This window comes from Terrapene carolina, unplaced genomic scaffold, assembly GCF_002925995.2.
Source record: "Terrapene carolina triunguis isolate 2854851 unplaced genomic scaffold, T_m_triunguis-2.0 Scaffold66, whole genome shotgun sequence".
Classification (NCBI taxonomy): Eukaryota; Metazoa; Chordata; order Testudines; family Emydidae; genus Terrapene; species Terrapene triunguis.
This window is the reverse complement of record NW_020664417.1, coordinates 56,397,302-56,416,925: the sequence shown is the minus strand read 5'-3', so window position 1 is coordinate 56,416,925 and position 19,624 is coordinate 56,397,302. Positions and strand designations below refer to the sequence as shown.

The 19,624-nt window shown below is 39.3% G+C and overlaps 1 protein-coding gene across 1 annotated transcript in view; it reads right to left on the bottom strand.

Annotated features, from left to right (window-relative positions):
* Positions 1 to 19,624, bottom strand: part of CORIN (corin, serine peptidase) — a 279,991-nt gene that overhangs the window by 51,089 nt on the left and 209,278 nt on the right. Inside the window, exons 12-15 of the mRNA XM_029910685.1 lie at positions 16,732 to 16,963; positions 10,618 to 10,763; positions 6,622 to 6,729; positions 401 to 514 (exon numbers count right to left, since the gene is read on the bottom strand). Coding sequence (XP_029766545.1) covers positions 401 to 514; positions 6,622 to 6,729; positions 10,618 to 10,763; positions 16,732 to 16,963 — 600 coding nt within the window. The remainder of the gene's footprint in view (positions 1 to 400; positions 515 to 6,621; positions 6,730 to 10,617; positions 10,764 to 16,731; positions 16,964 to 19,624) is intronic.

Genomic DNA, 19,624 nt, shown 5'->3' with positions numbered 1-19,624 from the left:
GGGGGAGAAACAAAAACCAAAAAGTCCTGGGATTGGGTAAGACAAGTGGGAGTGAAGAAGATCCAAGCAGCCATAGGTTATATGAAAGGGAGTCAAGGGGCTTAGAGGAAGAGACAGCAGCCAAGGACCTACAAATAAAAAATAGCAGCCAAATGGACACATGCGGAAAGAGACCAGGCAAGGTGAGACAGGGTGAGATGGAGATATGGAGCCACAGCAGTGAGAAGTGGAACCAAGGAGAGAGATTATAGGAGGGAGAACTTGGAGCAACAAGGCGAATGATAGGAAGCTAAGGGGAGGGGTGGGGCCATTATGCCTTTAGGGGTCTGCTTCTACAGTTTGTCCAGTGCCCCCAAAATTCTAGATTCAGTCCTAACTATCACCCGGGTTAAGCACTTACAGCAGTTCTTTTCATCCACCTTGTCAGGACAATCTGGAAAGCCGTCACAGATCATGGCGTGCTGGATACACAGCTTGTTTGATGGACATTCCCAAAGACCCCTTTCTCTACAACCTGGACACAGAGAACAAGAACTTTGAGATATTCCATTTTAACATTTGCATGCAATTAGAGCTGTGTGAATGGCTGATTTTTCAGTTAGCTTGCAGTTCTGAGAAACAGGAAAAAAACTGGTTCAGGTCAAATTTAAACAATTTTTTTGAAATTTTAGGTGAATTGAAAAAGTTGGAAAAAAATTGTTTCAGGTGAAACTAAACATTTTGTTCAACCTGAAACTTGAAATGTCATTGGGTCAAAAAGAGAAAGCAAGTGAGAATGACTCTGTAACCCAGTGGTTAGGGCACTCAGCAGGGAGGGGGAACATTTGGGTTCCAGTTCCTGCTCCAATGACTCTTCAAGGATTTTATACAAAGAAGAACAGCCTCAACAGGAGAAACTGATTTCAGAGGGATAGCCTGTTAGTCTGTATCAGCGAAAGGAGTCCTTGTGGCACCTTAGAGACTAACACATTTATTTGGGCATAAGCTTCTGTGGGCTATAACCCACTTCATCAGATGCATGGAATAGAAAATACAGTAGGCAGATATAAATACACAGCACACGAAAAGATGGGAGTTGCCTTACCAAGTGGGGGGGTCAGTGCTAACGAGGCCAATTCAATTAGGGTGGATGTGGCCCATTTCCAACAGTTGACAAGAAGGGGTGATTATTTTTGATACTTTTTAAAATATATATTACTAAGGATATGTGAGTAGTTCTCATCCTGGATTCTGCACAATTTAATTTAAAAGTAAAGGGCTGTGTTCAAAATATCAACATTTAGCATACTCATCTTTCAAAAATGAAAATACTGTGAACTTGTTTCTTTTGGTAATCTCCATCAAATACCATGAATATTTTTTCTTGCAGTATTGATGTAAAAAGAGGCAGAGAACAGAATGAGAGATGAAGAGGAGCTAGCCATATAGGGTGACCAGATGTCCCGATTTTATAGGGACAGTCCCGATATTTGGGGCTTTTTCTTATACAGGTGCCAATTACCCTCCACCCCCGTCCCGATTTTTCACACTTGCTGTCTGGTCACCCTATAGCCATATTGGGCATAAGTACGTTTCCTTGCTTGCAGTAATCTAATATTTTACCACTGCATCAAGTGGTTACACAGATTCACCCTTGCCAACTATATGCATTTACCTGAAAATTTATTATTATGCAGCTAACACAGCCATTTTCTCCTCCAAGTGACATTAATCAGTTGCACTGGCTTCATAAAAAAATCAAGATGAATTCTTGTAAAACTGGGTCAGAGTTTTTTGATATGTTTCAGAGTGGTAGCCATGTTAGTCTGTATCAGCAAAAAAGAATGAGGAGTACTTGTGGCACCTTAGAGACTAAAATTTATTTTGGCATAAGCTTTCATGGGCTAAAATCCACTTCATCAGATGCATGCAGCGGAAAATACAGGAAGATTATATATATACACATACATACAGAGAACATGAAAAAATGGGGGTTGCCATACCAACTCTAACGAGACTAATCAATTAAGGTGGACTATTAGCAGCAGGAGAAAAAAAAACTTTTGTAGTGATCATCAGGATGGCCCATTTCAAACAGTTGACAAGAAGGTGTGAGTAACAGTAGGGGAAAAATTAGCATGGGGAAATAGTAGGGTCCTAGTTTGTCAAACGGAGGAAATTAAGAATGGCATGATGTAGGCTTATAAAACATCTAGCTTTCCAATTTTATCTTTACAGTTTTCTGTAAATAATTATTAAAACATCTCACTACAACATCAGAGTTTGGAAACAGTTCACTTTGATGAAGAAATGTCCTCATGCATCACTGACACAATAGTAACACAGGAGGTCATAATAATACATGATAAATAGAATTCCCTTGATTTTACTCTACTAATATTTATTTAAATTAGATGGAGTTGTGGCTGCCTTGTTTAATCCATTCTATAGCTGATCACATTGGCTTTCACACTTTAAACTTAATCTGAGTTCAGATTCAGGTGACTGGCCCATGTGATCAAAACAAAAAATAAACAAAGCTCGGTTCTGTGAGTTCGCTACAGTACAAGTGGCAGAACTTTTCCTGCGGCTGGAGTTCATGTAGTGCATAGTTCAGCAAAGGATAGCAGTTACTAAGTTAGCAAAAGGAAATGTAGCTTACACAGTGTCTATTTCCAAGGTGAACACATTTATGACTGAGTGAGAAAAGTCACCTCACATGGCTACCAAAATAATTTATTTGGGTTCCTCCATCAGTAATTGTAATGTAGTATACTGAATGCACATAGTACTCCACTTCATTTACATCTTACTTAATAAGCCACATTAGAACTGTTATGAATTGTACACAGAGGAATAATTGGCCTTCCTGAGAGGTCACGCATTACTGTGGAAGAATAAGCAATATTATGATGAACAAGTGTCAGGAATGAGGATTTGCAGCTGTGTCTGCCAAGTCTCCAGGCAGCCTATGAGCACAGGTGAGCAACAACAGGTCCACCTGATAGGCCACTTTGCCTGACTGGCCGAGAAAGTCAGCAAGTCTACTTTTAAGCCCCACATCAGCAACTGATCACTGGCTCCTCAACGCATGCACCCATACCTGCTATCTTTTCTGTGGCTGCCTTGCTCCTAGTCTCACTCCAGCCTTGCTCCTGCCTTGTTCCCAGCCTTGCTCCTGTCCTGCCCAGTCCACTACAGCCCTGCTCTGTTCCTGACTCTGACTCCAACCACTAGGCCTGACCACCCAAGTCCCAGTTCATGACAACCAGAATGAGGCATTATTAATTTATCTTCATTTCTCATATTTAAACACCTTGGTGCTGACAGTTATCAATTGTTGAAATGATTCCCGATGGGCCAAGGAGGCAATGGTGAAAGCCAGGTTATCATGCTCTGTGTTTGGCTCAGTGTAGGTTACAGATTCTATCCCAAATCAGAGCTAATATTTGGGCTGAAGGTGCCAATATCTCAGAAGTCGATTTTGTGAAATTCCTGAACGCCCTTCCTCTGGTTGAATTCCCTCCTAAGTTACAGAAGTCCAGGGTGCAACACATGTGTGAGTTACACTTCCCTGTACCAGAGGAGGGATAGCTTATGCATCCCTGTCCCAGGTAGGGCTTTTGTATCTTAGGAATATGTCGAAGGTCAAATTCAGAGGCTTTGTCTTCATTTTAAAGGCACTTAATGGTCTAGGCACAGGATACCTAAAAGATTGCCTGAAACTCCAGGATTGGGTCTATGCTTGGTATGTGGCTACTCAACACACATACCCACATCTGTGATCTCTCCTGTCCCTGTCCTGCTCCTTGGGACAATAGAGTTATCCACTGCAAGGATAAAGCTCATCTGTGCAGTGGCTAGAGCTTTCTTGGGTGCCAGAGCAAAGCTGCGAAACAAACTCTCACAGGTTCTAATAACCATCTCAAATATCACCACTTTCCATTCCAAGTACAAGGTGTAGCTCTTTGACCATGCCTTCCTAATAAATACATATAGCATAGCAGACATATATTGAATGAACAAAAAAAATGTTAAACCCCCCAAACCTTTCTGCTAATTTTCCCTTTGAGGGGGGAAAAAGGAGGTGAATGCTAGTCACCTTGCTTATCGTACTTCTGGAAGGCACTCGGACAGCACGATGGTGAGGGGAGATATAAGAACCTGAATAGAACAGAATAAGTGACTTTAGCCTAAGAATCTAAGGGCTTGTCTGGACAAACAGTTAGTGCATGGCAAGCTGGGCTGTAAACCTACTGTGCACTAGAGTGCGGTGTGGTAACTGTCTGTATGGGATCCTGCTGCTGCATAATAAAAATTCTGTAGAGCACTTTGATCTACTCCACTTTGAAATGGGAGTAGGTCAATGCACACTAAGGGTACGTCTATACTTACCTCCGGGTTCGGCGGTAAGCAATCGATCTTCTGGGATCGATTTATTGCATCTTGTCTAGACGCGATAAATCGATCCCGGAAGTGCTCGCCGTCGACACTGGTACTCCTGCTCCGCGAGAGGAGTATGCGGAGTCGACGGGGGAGCCTGCCTGCCGCGTGTGGACCCATGGTAAGTACCTTGTAGTTCGAACTAAGATACTTCGACTTCAGCTACGTTATTCATGTAGCTGAAGTTGCGTATCTTAGTTCGAACTAGGGGGTTAGTGTGGACCAGCCCTAAGGAACTTTTAGTGCAGCATAGCAGAGTCCACATGGACAGCTAGTATACAACCTGCTAGTGCTCTGTACGTTTACACCCCAGCTTCTGCTGCACTTACTGTTAGACAGGCCCAAAGTTATGCATCAGTCTGACTAAGCATTTACCACTAACTAACTATTTGTTCCCAGTTGCCATTGATTACTTTTAAAATTTGTACAATGTTTTACTGTCAAGTGTCCTATGACTCCTGAGGACACTACATAAATGCATTAACACTGTTTATCTTTGAATGGAACAGAGGCACCCGTTAGAACAGAAATTCAGTATGTATATTTCAATGACTCTGACCATGGACATATAAACTATTTTTGCAGCAGAAGATTGTGAGTTCTATTCTGCATGCCAAATGTGTCGTTTTTGATGAGCATCTGTAGAATAAGGATTTTGCAATAATATGACTTTCTTAATTTAATGTTTATGAAAACATGCCTGTATTTATACAATCCCCATCTCAAATACTTCTTTTGATGGGAGAAGGGGATTGATGTACTATATCTCACCTTTGTTCTCCTTAAAGTTATGTGTTAACTCATTGTCACTGATATATTCATTCTGCAATTCTTATTACTTGAGTCCTTAAAATAAAATGCCAGGACTTTTTTATCCCAGCTAAAATACTACAGTGAGAACTAGAGCTGCAGCAAACTGTAGAGGACAAAATGCTGATTTTGAAGGTTATGCTCCTTCACATCCACAATACTCCTTTTTGCCACCTTTCTGCTATTTACTTGTTATCCCCAGTGGAGTAAGGAAACTCTCAGATCTAGAGCAAAAGCTGGCAGAGCTGGTCCTAAGACAACCAAGCAACCCATCCAACCCCAAAAGGCATGTCAGAGCAGGGAAGGGCAGAAAGGGAGAGGGCATAGCTGGCACTGAGCACAGCTCTATTCTGCCAATTTTAAATTTGCAGATGGACTCTTACAGGCAGCCTAAGGGCTGTTCTAACTTACACTCGAGCCAGGGCAGCTTGAGAATGTGGGAGCTGTAAATGGCCCCCTTCATCCTGTGATGTGCAGATCTTGTCACAGGACATAAATGGACATAGTCAGTCTGGTTGTCCTAACACGGTATCCACTACTGGTTGTTTATGGCATCTAAAATATACATTCTGTAAATACAGCTTGGTGAACTAATGGTACAAAAATCGGTGTGTTCTTTTCTTAAAAAAAATAATAAATCCAATATATTCTGAGCTAGCCATTTACACAGGGAAAGTTCAATGATCTCTGAGTTTGTCCTACACACAAAGAATATGAATGAGCTAGAGACAGCAACTTCTAGAGCTCTAAAAGCACTGGCTGTTCTTCAGTAACATCATTACCCATGGTCAATGTAATGTCATTCTGACAGCTGTAATTTTCTAGCAGATGCAGCCTTCCATATTTATAGAGGCTGATAAAAATTCCGTTGATTGCTAGCAACATTTTGTCTAGACCAAAAAGAGAGAGATCTACTTAAGAAATGTGTTTTATGTATCAAAGCAATATTTCAGACCTTAAAGTCAAGGAGTATAAAATGACTCTAAAAAATAGTTAGCTATTAGTGTTCTCAGGAGTTAAAAGCAAGTGTCAATGACAATAATTTTGAAGGAAGAGCAACCAAAACAATTGTTAACTAACTAGAATTTTTTTCCAGGAGATTTGCTCATTGCTGCTCAGCCAAAGCACTTTCTCTACATTTAAGCGGTAAGAGTTGCTTTTCACCATGAAAAAACTCTGGAATGAAACTGAAAATAAAGTTTGCAGTTACAAGTGATATTCTTGAGGCTACTGCTGACAGTAACATGTAACATTTCACAGATTTTTCTTGAGGAAAAGGGGCTTATCTTTTGAACTTTCAGACTGTGCGCTGAACAAAATGACACAGTTATGTCCTCTGATACTCCAGCCATTTTCCATTAAATCAACTGACTCATTTCATTTATTTACCACAGTTGTCCTCGTCACTATCATCTTCACAGTCAGCCTGGCCATCACATCTTCTGGAGGCCAAGACACACCTTCCAGAACGGCACTTGAAGTGACTGGGTGAGCACTCTGTCAATGTCAGAAAACATAACACTTTCAGCAAACTGGAAAGCGTTAATTATCACACAGTACTCTTTATTTATTATTATTATTATTTATCACTGTGACTGAGTTAAATGGGTAAAAGACAGGAACAGAAACCCTGTGAGATACTAAGTTGGAACTATGCAGAAACGGAAACTATCCTGGACGAAAATACGGAGGATGGGGTGGGTTTGAATACACATCACTACTTTTCCACAGCCATCTCTTCACATACTGCCACCTCTCAAGTTTCGAAGCCTCACAACATTATTGACAGATATTGTTTAGGTTGAGGGCACCACTTTTCTAGTTATATTATCCACTGATGTTGTGTTGAACATATAAAGGTAAACCATTCAGTGTGTTGATTTTATACAGATAATATTTAGCAATTACATTGCCTTTTTTTTTAAATTCAGAGTCCTTAATAAGTATTCACCAATTAATCCTCACATCACAATGGCCAGGAAGGATTTTCAGAAGTGCCTTAGGGGAAAAAAGTACCATTGAAAGTCAATTTGAATTTTTGCTCCTAAGTCACTTAGGGCTACATTCACAAAAGGATTTAGGTGCCTAACTGCCATTTTAGGTACTTAAGTCCAACATTTAGGTGCAATTGAGATCCTTACAACCCCTGCCCAGCTGCCACCTAACCTGGAGCCACCATTTAACTCCCCAAGGCACCTAGGTTTCCACTAGTGAGTAGGCACACAGTTGCCTCAGTCCAGGCAGCTTGGCTCCTATCTCTGGTCTAAGTCCCAGTGGGATCCTCAAACAAGGGGTCCCTCTGCCTATCTTTCTGTGAACCCAATCCAGTAGAACTTCTCAGAGTACACTTATACACATACAAAGTTACAAATAAAACTCATGACTTTAAGAAAATAGCAATGTTTTCCACTTTCTTTTAAACAAAAAGAATTGTGTTGACTATCACCGCTTGGGGATAAAGTCTGCTATGAGTAAATTCATTTGAGTTCACTGGGCATGCCATCTTGGAGCAGTTCATTCTTGGATTCATCACATACTGTAAGGTAGCTGTTTTGGGGAGGTTAAATGATTCAATACTGTAGTGTTTTTGCCAGCTATAGTTTAAGTGGGCAAATCACCTATATTCTGTAATCATTAATAGGACTCCGTGTCTGTCACGGAGGTTGCGGAAGTCATGGATTCCGTGACTTTCTGCGACCTCTGTGACTTCTGCAGAGGCCATTGTGGCTGACCCCAGGGCTGCCCAAGCAGCTGGTTCAGGGGTCAGCTGCTCAGCTGGCCCTGGGGACAGCCACACCACCGCTGCTGGAGCAGCTCTGCAGCCAGCCGCTCAGGCAGCCCTGCTGCCAGCTGCACCGGCTGCTACGGGCCCCCAACAGTGGTCCCCAGGGCAGCCGGAGCAGCCACTGCTCTGACAGCCACCAGCAGTGGTCCCTGGGGCGGCTGGAGAAGCGGCCCCCCAGGGTGCCCTCCCTGCAGCAGTACCCCCTCCCCCCCGCAGCAGCCTCCCCAAGATTTAGTCAGGGGTATTTATAGTCTAAGTCATGGACAGGTCACAGGCTGTGAATTTTTGTTTACTGCCCGTGACCTGTCCATGACTACTTACTAAAAATGCCCATGACTAAATCGTAGCCTTAATCATTAAAATTTAAAAGGTTCTCAAAAGTCTAATTTATTTTGCTGTAGTGTCCTTCCGAAATATTTATTATAGTATTTTAAACTTTCCAAGAAGGCTTGTCTTTCTAACTAACATTGGCAGCTGGTGCAAATCTTTCATTAAACAAATATGAAATATTAGCAGTGAGCCAGCCTAAGGATAACTTTGATAGCAGTGCTTTACTAAGCAATTAGGCTATTTATAAAGGAGTAACTAACAGTATACATTTCTCTTTTGATTTGTTCTACAAGGGAGTCTAACCCATACTGTCAGTGACAAGATAATAAATGGACAGCCAGGTAGTCAGCCTAGTAGCTACATTCTATTTTACTAATTTAACTGAGATGTTCCTGAAAGGGACTTTAAAGGAGATGCTGAAAAAATGTGTGCACCCAATTTAACTCTGTAAACATTTCACAACTGTTTTTAAACATTAATTTAAAAATGTATCCAATTACATCCTACCACTCAAAACCAAAGTTTTTACTCCACACAGAGGAGGGATAGAAGTTAATTTATACACTGCAGATTAACACCACATTATTTTTCCTACAACTGGGGATTTTCACTAGGATTCCTTGCAGCAGAAGTTTGATTTTATTTCCCCTATATAGTACCTTCTATTAATGGATGATTATTTTCCCCCAGGTTGCTGCAGGGCATAGCTTAAGGCTGAATTTACTCCTATGTCTTCTAGCTTCTCAGTATAAACTATTTTATTATTATTACATGATTTATGCATATCTTTCACGGTGATTTGGGCACACAGACATTGGTGCAGAGTGTGGAGTACAGGAAGTAATATGTTCTCACTGTCCTGGTCCACTCAGAAGACTGTCAGTCATATTCTGCACTAACCAGGCCAGTCCAGGTAGGGCATGTTGCATTAGCCTAGCCATAACAAAGGTATGTACAAATGGAGTTTGGTCCATACTGTGAAGGTATAAAAAAAGGTGGATTCGCTCACTAATGCAATCTTAGAATCCAGGAAGCAACAAAGACTTTATAAGGCCTCCCGAATGTGAACCAATTTGGTGATCTGCAGATAAACACCTTGGATGCAGCTATACCCTTTGATGAACCATCAAATGCTTCCCTATCCAAGTCAGCATCATATCTTTGTTATCTACCTGGATTGTAAAACAACTGGCTTTCATCTTTCAGAGTAGCAGCCGTGTTAGTCTGTATCCGCAAAAAGAACAGGAGTACTTGTGGCACCTTAGAGACTAACAAATTTATTAGTCTCTAAGGTGCCACAAGTACTCCTGTTCTTTTTGTGGCTTTCATCTGTGATCCAATCTCAATCAGACACCAGGAGACTGTGGAGACATCTACATCTTAGTCAAATGAAAGAGAGATTAAAGAGTTGAGGGTAATAAGCATATTGCTGATACTCTAGCTCATGTCACCTCACTATCACAGCAATTAGCAAAGACTGACAAAAAATGAAAGACAGGATGGAGTTGCCCGACTCCACAGCTGAGGCCCTTCAGTTAGGAGGAGCAACTGTACAACACCAGCCTCCCTCTCTTTATAGGGAATAAACAGAATCATTTAAAGGCAATTCCATTCATGTGTTCCAGACTCCTGATTTGCATCAACAATATTTGGTGAGCAATAGCATGGATGGGATCAAGACATCTGAGGTAGTCAGACATTGTTGAAGTTGGCCTGATACAGTCCTTTCAGACCTTCCCCCAAAAGGAGAAAGAGAGCAGACAGTAGTTGGCAAGGACACTAACATCGGTAGAATTGGTTTCTTAAGCAAAGACTGGATCACAGCTTGTTTGTTTAGCAGTGCCAAGATCTTGGCTCTCCCTTAGATAAACAGTAATGCTTCACAGCAGCAGGTTGGCAGGTCTGCAGGTAACTGGGCTCATGTGCAAATACAGGCAAGTGGGAGGTGTTTTGTTTACCCACACTTGAGATGTATGGGTAATCAGAATAAGAGTAATTTTATCCTTCCCCAGAATAAAAGCTCTTCAATTTCTTAACAAAACTTTCTCCTAGATGTAAATAGATAATACGTAGTTGGAAGAAACAGGAATTCTCCCAAATCTGATTTTGAATCATTTGCACAGTATATTAGCCATACTGAGAGTTTAATTCACCTACTTGACTTAATATAATTTAAAGAGGGTGTATTAAAGTATGAAATGGGATCACTAACTTATGGCAAGCGACAAATTTATATTCAATATCCAATTATAAATAATCTAACTAGTAACCTTCCACATCCTCATCAGGTGTTAGGCAGGTTCGGTTGTCTGAGTTTTCTTCTGGGAACTGAGTGCAGTCTGTGTCTTCTGGCCACTGCAGGCCTACAATTCCAAGCACAGATTCACAGCGTTCTTTGGAATGCTCACACAGCGTCCTGGAGGGATGAATTGGAAAGGGTGAGTAAAGACATAGGGTGGAAAAACATGTCATGACAGGTTACCAACTATTGCTGGAAACTAGCACTCCTAGCTGAGGATTTGAAGATGGGGGGGGGGGAAGGGAGTTGTTAATCTTCCTTATATGACAGAAAACTTTTCTTACATGCATTTAACTTTCCTTAGACTAAAGAAAAATATATTAAAATGGTTTCATCACTGCTGATATTTTTGTTAAGAAAATCATGGTAAGCAAACTATTGCCTGAGTCATACCATAAAAGTCACAATAGCAATTGTAAAGTTTCTTACAAACACCCTTCACTCAGATGGAAATGACAGAGAAGCCTTTCTTAAAGCAAAAGATACTAAACTCCTTTCTATGCAGACAGATCAGGGAAAGATATTCTTCTAGAAGAAATTCTTAAATGAATCAGTGTAACAATACTAATGTTTCACAGCTACACTGAGACCATCCTCCTGAAGGATGCCAAAGCACTTCACAAAAAGCGTACATACTGCACCAATGAAATATTGTCTCTTGTGATATGGAGGGCAGCAGCCATAGCACATTGCATAACAACTAGCAGGGAAAAGAAAATTTTGACCAGGGATACTGGATCATATGCCTTATCTTACAAAGAAGTGCCATAGGAACTTTTAATGTTCATAGAGAACAGGCAGGTTCTGGATTTTTAAGGTCTCTTCTCAGAGACCCACTCACAGGCTGTAGTACACTATCTACTGCACAGATGGTTGCAGGGCTGAATCAACCCTGCCTGTATTTGAACCTGTGGTTCCAGGCTGTCTAGGGATTTCAAACCTGGAAAACAAAAGAGCAAAAGACTTCAGTGAATTTTGTAAAATTAAGATGGTTTGAGACAACGTGACCTAGTTTTGAGGGTGTGGTCACTTTAACCATCAACATTTGTATCAGACTATAGAGGCAAGAAAATTGTGTTGATTTTGAATATTTATTTTCCATCATAGAAACATAGGAATTGCCATAGCAGATCAAATCAATAGTCCATCTAGACTAGTATCCTGTCTCTCAGAATGGTCAGTACCAAATACTTCAATTGAATGGAAAGAAAATCCATAATTGGAAATTTTGCAATAACTTGTCTATAGGCGAAGCTTCCTCCTAACCACAGGCAATTATTGATTGGCTTATGTCCTGTATCAGGGGCTGATATATCTATAAAAAAAATTATTCTAGCTGAGTAACTGCAGATGATATTCTTATATTCATGGAATGGTCCAGTCCTTTTTTGAATCTTACAAAGGTCTTTGTTCCAATTATATCTTTTTTCAGTGAGTTCCACAAGTTAATTGTGTATTGTGCAAAAAAGGGTTTTGTTTTATCAGTTGTAAATGTTGCCTTTCAACTTCAGTGAATGTACCCTTAGTTCTTATATTATGAGAAAGTTATTTAACAGGAAGGTCCAATTTACCTTCTCTATATTTTGTGTGCTTCTGTCACATCACCTCTAATTTGCCTCTTCTCTATACTAAACAGCACTGATCTTTTTAATCTTGGCTCATATATGGAAGTCATTCCATGTTACTAATTATTTTCATGGTCCTTTTCTGGACCTCTTCTCCTTCTGCTCTGTCACTGTTGAAAAGGAGTGACCAAAACTTAACATGCTGTTTAAGCCAAGGTCATACATACTGTGCCAACAATGCATATAATGACATCATAGTATTTTCAGTATTATTCTCAAATTTAATTTGGTTTTGGGGGCGAGTTTAAAAAAAAGAAGGTTTGTTTTTGTTTCTGTGCCTGACCCCTTCATTTAAATAGTAAGAATGAAGTGTGTATGTATTTTAGAGGTGTATGTGTGTACAGTGCATTCTGCAGAGAAAAGTTGCAAAATCAGTTGCCTGTGTGGCAAGAGCTGGAAACTAGAGTGGATAATGGCAGTTACCTTTTGTAAAGGCAAATGGCATCTGCATATTCTTTTCAGTTAGCCACAGAAAACCATTCAGCTATTTTACTTGTGACTGTAACAGGATTCACTTAGAATGAGACTAGAATGAACTCTATTTCTGTGCCCACTTGAAATGAGGCAGTGTACTATAAAGAGATTCATTTTATAAGAATGCTCTTGAATCAACTTGCTTTGTTACGGCTCAGCAGTAATGTTTCCTTTTAGATGTGCCTCTCCTCCAAACAAGCTTACTACTCGGGGTTGATTCAAATCACATTTGAACAGTTGCCCTACATTGTTTTGTAGTTTGGCCTCAACCTTCTGAATTCCAGAGTTTTCTGCTCTGATTATTTTCTGATGACAGCCAGAGCCGTGAAAACAATAAAGTAGATTTTAAGAGTTTTGGTCTAGTTTACTGAAACATCTGAGTAACTTGTGCCTTCAACATGTCCCTGCTCCTTCAACCTCACCCCTTCAAAAAACCAACCTTCTCTCGGAGGAGACAGTTTCCAATAACTGCCGCAAGACATTCAGTTTTAATTTTGGGGGAATAAGTAAAATGCAGTTAACATGTCAAATAGATGTCTGAAGCCAATAACAGTGCAGATGTTAGCTCTTTGCAATATAGCAAGAAAAAACAGCACATGATTTAGAGGAACAATAATATAGCCTTTTGCTGTTCCAATAAAATGTCTTCCTTCTGGGGTACTGGATGGATTAGAGGCTTGGTAACAGAATACAGAGGGTTTTTTTACTTCTCAGTCACTAGTTCAAACCTGTTCTTGGTTGTATTGACCAAAGTTGACATTTGCTGGCTATTTGGCAGTGTGTGTGAAATGAACTGGTGGTCTGAATCTTGTTCTTAGTTAATAGGCAACTACAACAAAGTGGAGACAAACTACCACACTAGTTTGGCACAGCCAACAGAAAGTCCAAGGAAGAAATGGGTAGCAGAGAACAAGGATGATGGTCACTGGCAAAGCAGTGAGGAAGCTCTCTCTATTTTGTATTAAATGAGGGACTTCAGTTTCCAGGATTTTCAATCTAGCACCTTCCATAAATATTAAACTCATTTAAAAGTAAACTGAAATAAAAGTGGTGTAACAAGGCCCCAGAGGGCCCTCTTGCAAGAATAAGTAAGGAACCCCCTTCCCAATTCTACCCCCAACACCTCACCCACTGAGCTCCAACACACCCTACTCACCCCATGACATAGGAGCTAAATTGGAGTGAGTGGCATTGTGACCCCATTTGCCAGGTGAAGTGTCAGAGCATTGCACCACTTGCACCACTGTAGCTACGCCACTACGAAATATTTCCTTGATCTCTGCAAAATGCCATTAATTCAAATACAGGGGTGATACTGCACAAAATGATGGGAACATCTAAATGACATCAGTCATGAGGAAATTTAGTCTTCCCAGAAATCTGTTGCTGCCAGCACATTCTTTATGCCACAGACCTCATTGATCAAACAATCAAAGTCACTAGAAACTACTTTGCTTTGCCATTCTGGCCACCCCGGTTTTTTTTTTGCTTGGGGCGGCCAAAAAGCCAGAGCCGGCCCTGTGCCTCAATAATAGCCATCTTAATTTTCAAAAACTGGTTCAACATGTTCCCCTTACTGTACGTGACCTTCTTCAAAGTCTTCTACACTAAAAATAAAGCATAATGATCAAAATAATAATGAAAAGGTGATAAATTAGGTTCTCTTCATAAAGCAGGGACATATGTTATATACCTAGAAAACAGAAATAAAATTGCTGATCAGTATTACCTAGAATAGAAAACGGAGCTGAGTATCCCCAATGTCAATAAATCTTATATTCATCAGATGGGTATATGTTATAACAGATGTATGATTACAATGTGAATTTGAAATCCAAGGTTGTAAATTGCACTTGGACTTACAAAGTTTATCGCAGGGAAAATTACATTAGCTGAACTTTGTTTAATGTTTACAGAAAAAGACAGGTCAAATACAAAGTGTATGCACTGTTCAAACCAATTAATCACTGGTATCGTTGAACAAGGGTGTGCTTAATTTGTAAAGGCTGAAGCAGATTCTAGGAAAATAGTCTATTCTTAGAATTTTCCAAGGGAAAGTAAATAAATAGTCTGCTTTTTAAGAGCTTCAGACAGCAATTAAATATTTAAAAATACATAATTTATATTTCTGTCTCTTGCATTTACCCAAGTTAAATCACAGTCCACTAGGATGAATCCATTTCTTTATAGCTTCCAAATAATTTTTCTATTTCTATCTATTACTGTGTCCAAAGTTCTTCCTAAATCAGTATAATCTGTGAATCAATCAAATATAACAATTTACTACTTAGTCCATATTTTAATGGCAACACTTAACATTACAAATCCCAATGCTGATCCCTGTGGAAACTTCTCTTGATAAAAATAATTCTGTTTATGATCTAGGATAGGACAGAAAAACTCGAGACCTATATGAAAATAATTCTACTAACATTAGTCTTTTGTAAAGCTATTTTTTTTAAAACAACTGAAATTTTGTGACTAAAGCTAGTATTATTAAGCCCCTAATTTGCTAGGTAGACAAAGACAATCCCTCCCTGCCCTGAAGAGCAGTCAATCTAATTGTTGTCCCTTTATTTAAAAAAAAACAACAACAACTATGTAACAATTAATTCTAGCTTTTAAAAACTGGGATGACTTTTAAAAAAAAAATTTGGGTTATCACACACGTGGACTATGTTTCAGCAGGTCACTTTAATAAGTCTTCCTGATCTGTTAGAGTTTGTCATTTAATTCGGTCTCTATACCATGTGCATTATGCTAACTTTCCAATTAGAAAGTTAATTCCCATGTGGGAATTAAGCATATCAATTAGTGGTGCCTTATAGTGAGTTTTCACTATGAATTATTATTAGCTTCCACTAGAAAATTGACAATGTTTCTTTGCCTAGTGATCAATTTGCCAACTTTAGAGGAATACCTCTAGATAGCCTCCCAGTGTTATAATGTAGGAAACCACAGGACACTGGTGTGCTCAAACAATTTTTACAGTGGGGGTGCTGAGAGCCTGTATATAATGGAAACCACTTCAAGCCAAAGGGTGTGGCAGCATGTCCAGCACTCCTTGTTCCAGCACGTATGATAGGACACATACAATAATTTTCAATACAGTCTTCTTTCAATAGAGACTTTAATATATTGGACCTTAGTGATATTTATTTAATAAGGAAACAGAAAAGTCCTTGCACTGATAGACTAAGAAGCATTTTAGTTTGTACATAAAAAACAATGGGGCAAAACTGGACTATATTTCTACAGTACTTGCTCTCCAATTTTGGGAAAGTGACCATCACATTCAAATCTCGTCTTTCATTAATTAATATTTGCTTTGAATATATAAAGCTTTCCATATGAGCTAAACACTATTATGAATACTTATATTTCTAGCTACACTCTTCATTTGCTGTGTGTTTTTATACCCCTTCTATTGGTGCAATTCTTATCTAATATCTAACAAAGGATTAGAGCAATAGAATATTTATAACAGGGGTTCTCAAACTGGGGGTCGGGACCCCTGAGGGGGTCGTGAGGTTATTACGTGGGGGGGGTCGCGAGCTGTCAACCTCCACCCCAAGCCCCGCTTTGCTCCAGCATTTATAATGGTGTTAAATATATTAAAAAGTGTTTTTAATTTATAAGGGGATCGCACTCAGAGGCTTGCTATGTGAAAGGGATCACCAGTAAAAAAGTTTGAGAGCCACTGATTTATAAGATTGTATATACATAGTTTAAAATAGAAAACTTAACGGAATTGCTATTCTTTTACCTATGTCATTAAATATTTCAAAAACTTCAAAAAATAATCACACGTACATAAAGAAGTACACTCCTTTCACTTTGCAAAATATGAGCCCAATCCTGATACTACTGAAGTCAAAAGCAAAACTTCTGCTGATTTCAATGGAAGCAGAGTTAGCCTTTAAGAAAGATACATATGGTGCTGAATGAAACTAGTCAAGAATCCAGTTAGGAAGCAATCACATTACCTGCAGGGTGGGATACGCTGATTCGTTTGAGGGTCACATTTTGGCACCAAGATTGTACAGGCAAAAAACATAAGGTACTTGTAGCAGTTAGTCTGAACCAAGGCTGGAAAAAGGGAAGATTCCCAGCTGATGGAGGCTTCCTTCTGAGTCCTATGGCCCAAGTAGTTTGGGTAGTTAGTATAGTTGTAAGGCAGGTTCATGCAGAGTTCCAGAGTAATTGGTTCACACTGACCTTTTGAAAGAAAAGAACATACATTCTGTAAAACGAGATGAAACCCAAAATAAATAATTACAAGATTCTGATTATTTAAACCAGTTATACTCTCTCTGACCTCCTAAAGTAGATCTTGTTTTACATAGCCCAAGGTGGCTTGTGAAGTTTCACCAAGTGACCATTAACCTCTCTAATCTTTAATACAAAGATGTAGTTTATAATAACTACAGGTCCTTGAGTGCAGTGGTCCATACGAAATTAGTCACATCAGCAAGGGAAGGAAACTTCGATCTCTACATAGCTAGTCAGTTAATCACAACCTTCATAGTTATACTTACCAAGGTCTTTCTGTATCATAACTTTTGGACGCTCATTTATAAAAAGGAACAAAAAAAAACTATTACATGAGCTAATTCTTTTCAGCTAATAACTCTTTAAACATCAAGAGTTTTTATATAGAACTATCAAAATACAGCAGATTGGAAAGCATTTCATCAACATTCCTCCCACTCCCAAATTAACTAGAGTGTTTAGCAGAATAAAGAATATTATTTCTATTACACTGTACCCCGAAGCCCCGATCAAGATGGAGTCCCATTGGACTAGGCACTGTACGAACACGTAGTAAGAGGCAGTCACTGCCCCCACAAGCTTACAGTTTAAGACAAGTGAATGTAATTAACAAAACAGGAAGATACATAGGGGGAGAACAAGGGTACCAAGTATGCACGGTTATGCAGGCTAGCTATATGTTTAATTAGCAGGTTTTGAGGGGTTTTATAACATAAATAGGGCTGGTCAGAGAATTATAAGTTTTTCCCAAGAAAAACTGTTAAAGAAATGGAAAATCTGGACCTTAAAAAAAAATTTTTTTTTCATTTTATCAAAAGAAAAGGAAAAATATTTTAAAAATTAAAACAAATATACATTTTAATTCAATTTGAGATTAAAATTTTCATTTAGAATTGAATCAAAATTAACATTTTGTTTCATTTAAATGAATATTTTTTTAAATGAAAATTTTCCAGGAAGAATTTTGTATCATTTGATACCCCATATTTCATTGGAAAAAAGTTTTGATTAGCTCTGTAAACAAACAAGATATGTTAATGATGTTAGTAATCTCCGCTGGCCACCTGCCTAGCCATTATCAGTTCACAGTTTACTGTAAGTATCATTATACAGGTGAGTCTTGAGGAGAGATTTGAAAGAAGATTCAGTAGTATCTGATAATCTTGCCTGACCTGACAGTCCCTAGTGCAACCTCCTTAAGCAGTCACCTCTCTAATATAAGAAAGACTCAGATGACAGTAGGAAGTCCTGAGATCTAGTTTTGGTCTGTGTCGGACCTTGACACACTGCCTTCATTCAACTATGTATGTTGTGCCATGCAATGTAGTGTAGGCAGATCCAATTTTGGAGCATGTTAGGTTGCCCATTATGTCCTGACTTGGTTGTGCACTAGCACAAGTCAATAGTATTTCTAAATTCATAAATGCATACAGCTGAAACCATACTTATTGCCCTTGAAGTTAAGTTGTTTTCTAGCTGAATCTAGATGGGAATGAGTGGCAAAAAGTTGTTGGCTCCCATGTGGACACAGAATCCATAGGAATCTTAAGAGGGAATTCTCTATTTTGTATTTAAATTATCAACTATAACATGTAGTAGATTTAGGGTTTTTTTCTCATCCTCAACTGCAAGTAAAACAAGTTTTATGTTTGGAAATTAAAACATAGCTCAGACTTAGAATTGACAGTAATTAGGGCATAAAACCACGATGGAAACCTCTCAAGCCACATTAGTCACATGATGTTAATGTGACAATACTGCCTGAAAATGTAAATATTTATAGCATGTATGGCAAGAATACTGAGGAAAGGTAAGGGGAGGTCAAATTCAATTCCAAATTCTCTTAATAGTGTGTGGTCTGGAATGAGGTTATTTTGTGGAGTTGAGACAGATAAAAAGACCTGAAATTGATTTGCTTTGTGCACCTAGACAGCAAATTCTTGAATGCATAAAAGTATTTTTCTTGGGCTCTGAACAGCTTATTCATCTTACTGTTGAGTCTGCATATTTAGTGCTTACTATCATTCATTCCCCCTCTAACTGCTTCACAGCTTAACTCATTCTTTGCACTATTGATCAACAGTATAACTGATTGACTCATGGAATAGAAGATAATTACTCATGACCAGTCACCTCTCACCTGTTGCTCTGTCCACCACCTTTCTCTCTTCCATTTCTCACATTCACACATATAATCAGTTCACATACCTCCTCCGCCTCCCGCCACATACACCCAATCTTCTGCCATTCTTCTTTGTCTCCAGCAACATCCACCCCAGTCCCCTTCCTTACTCTCCTGCTGCTGCTTCTGGTATACCCTCTCCATCTATGTCTTCACCTCCTGGTCCCTCCATCTCCTGGCTCTCTGAGAAACCTGACTCTTCACTTTCTGGCACTGCCTCTACCACTTCTCTTTCTTACAGTGGTTTCTCCTCACACACATACATACCCTGAATACACAACTGAATTTCTTCATATTGTTGAAATGTTTGCATTTATTTTCACAGTGTTCCTTTTTCAGGTATTGGCCTCTTTTTTATGCATTGAAACAACGAGGAGTCTGGTGGCATCTTAAAGACTAACAGATTTATTTGGGCATAAGCTTTC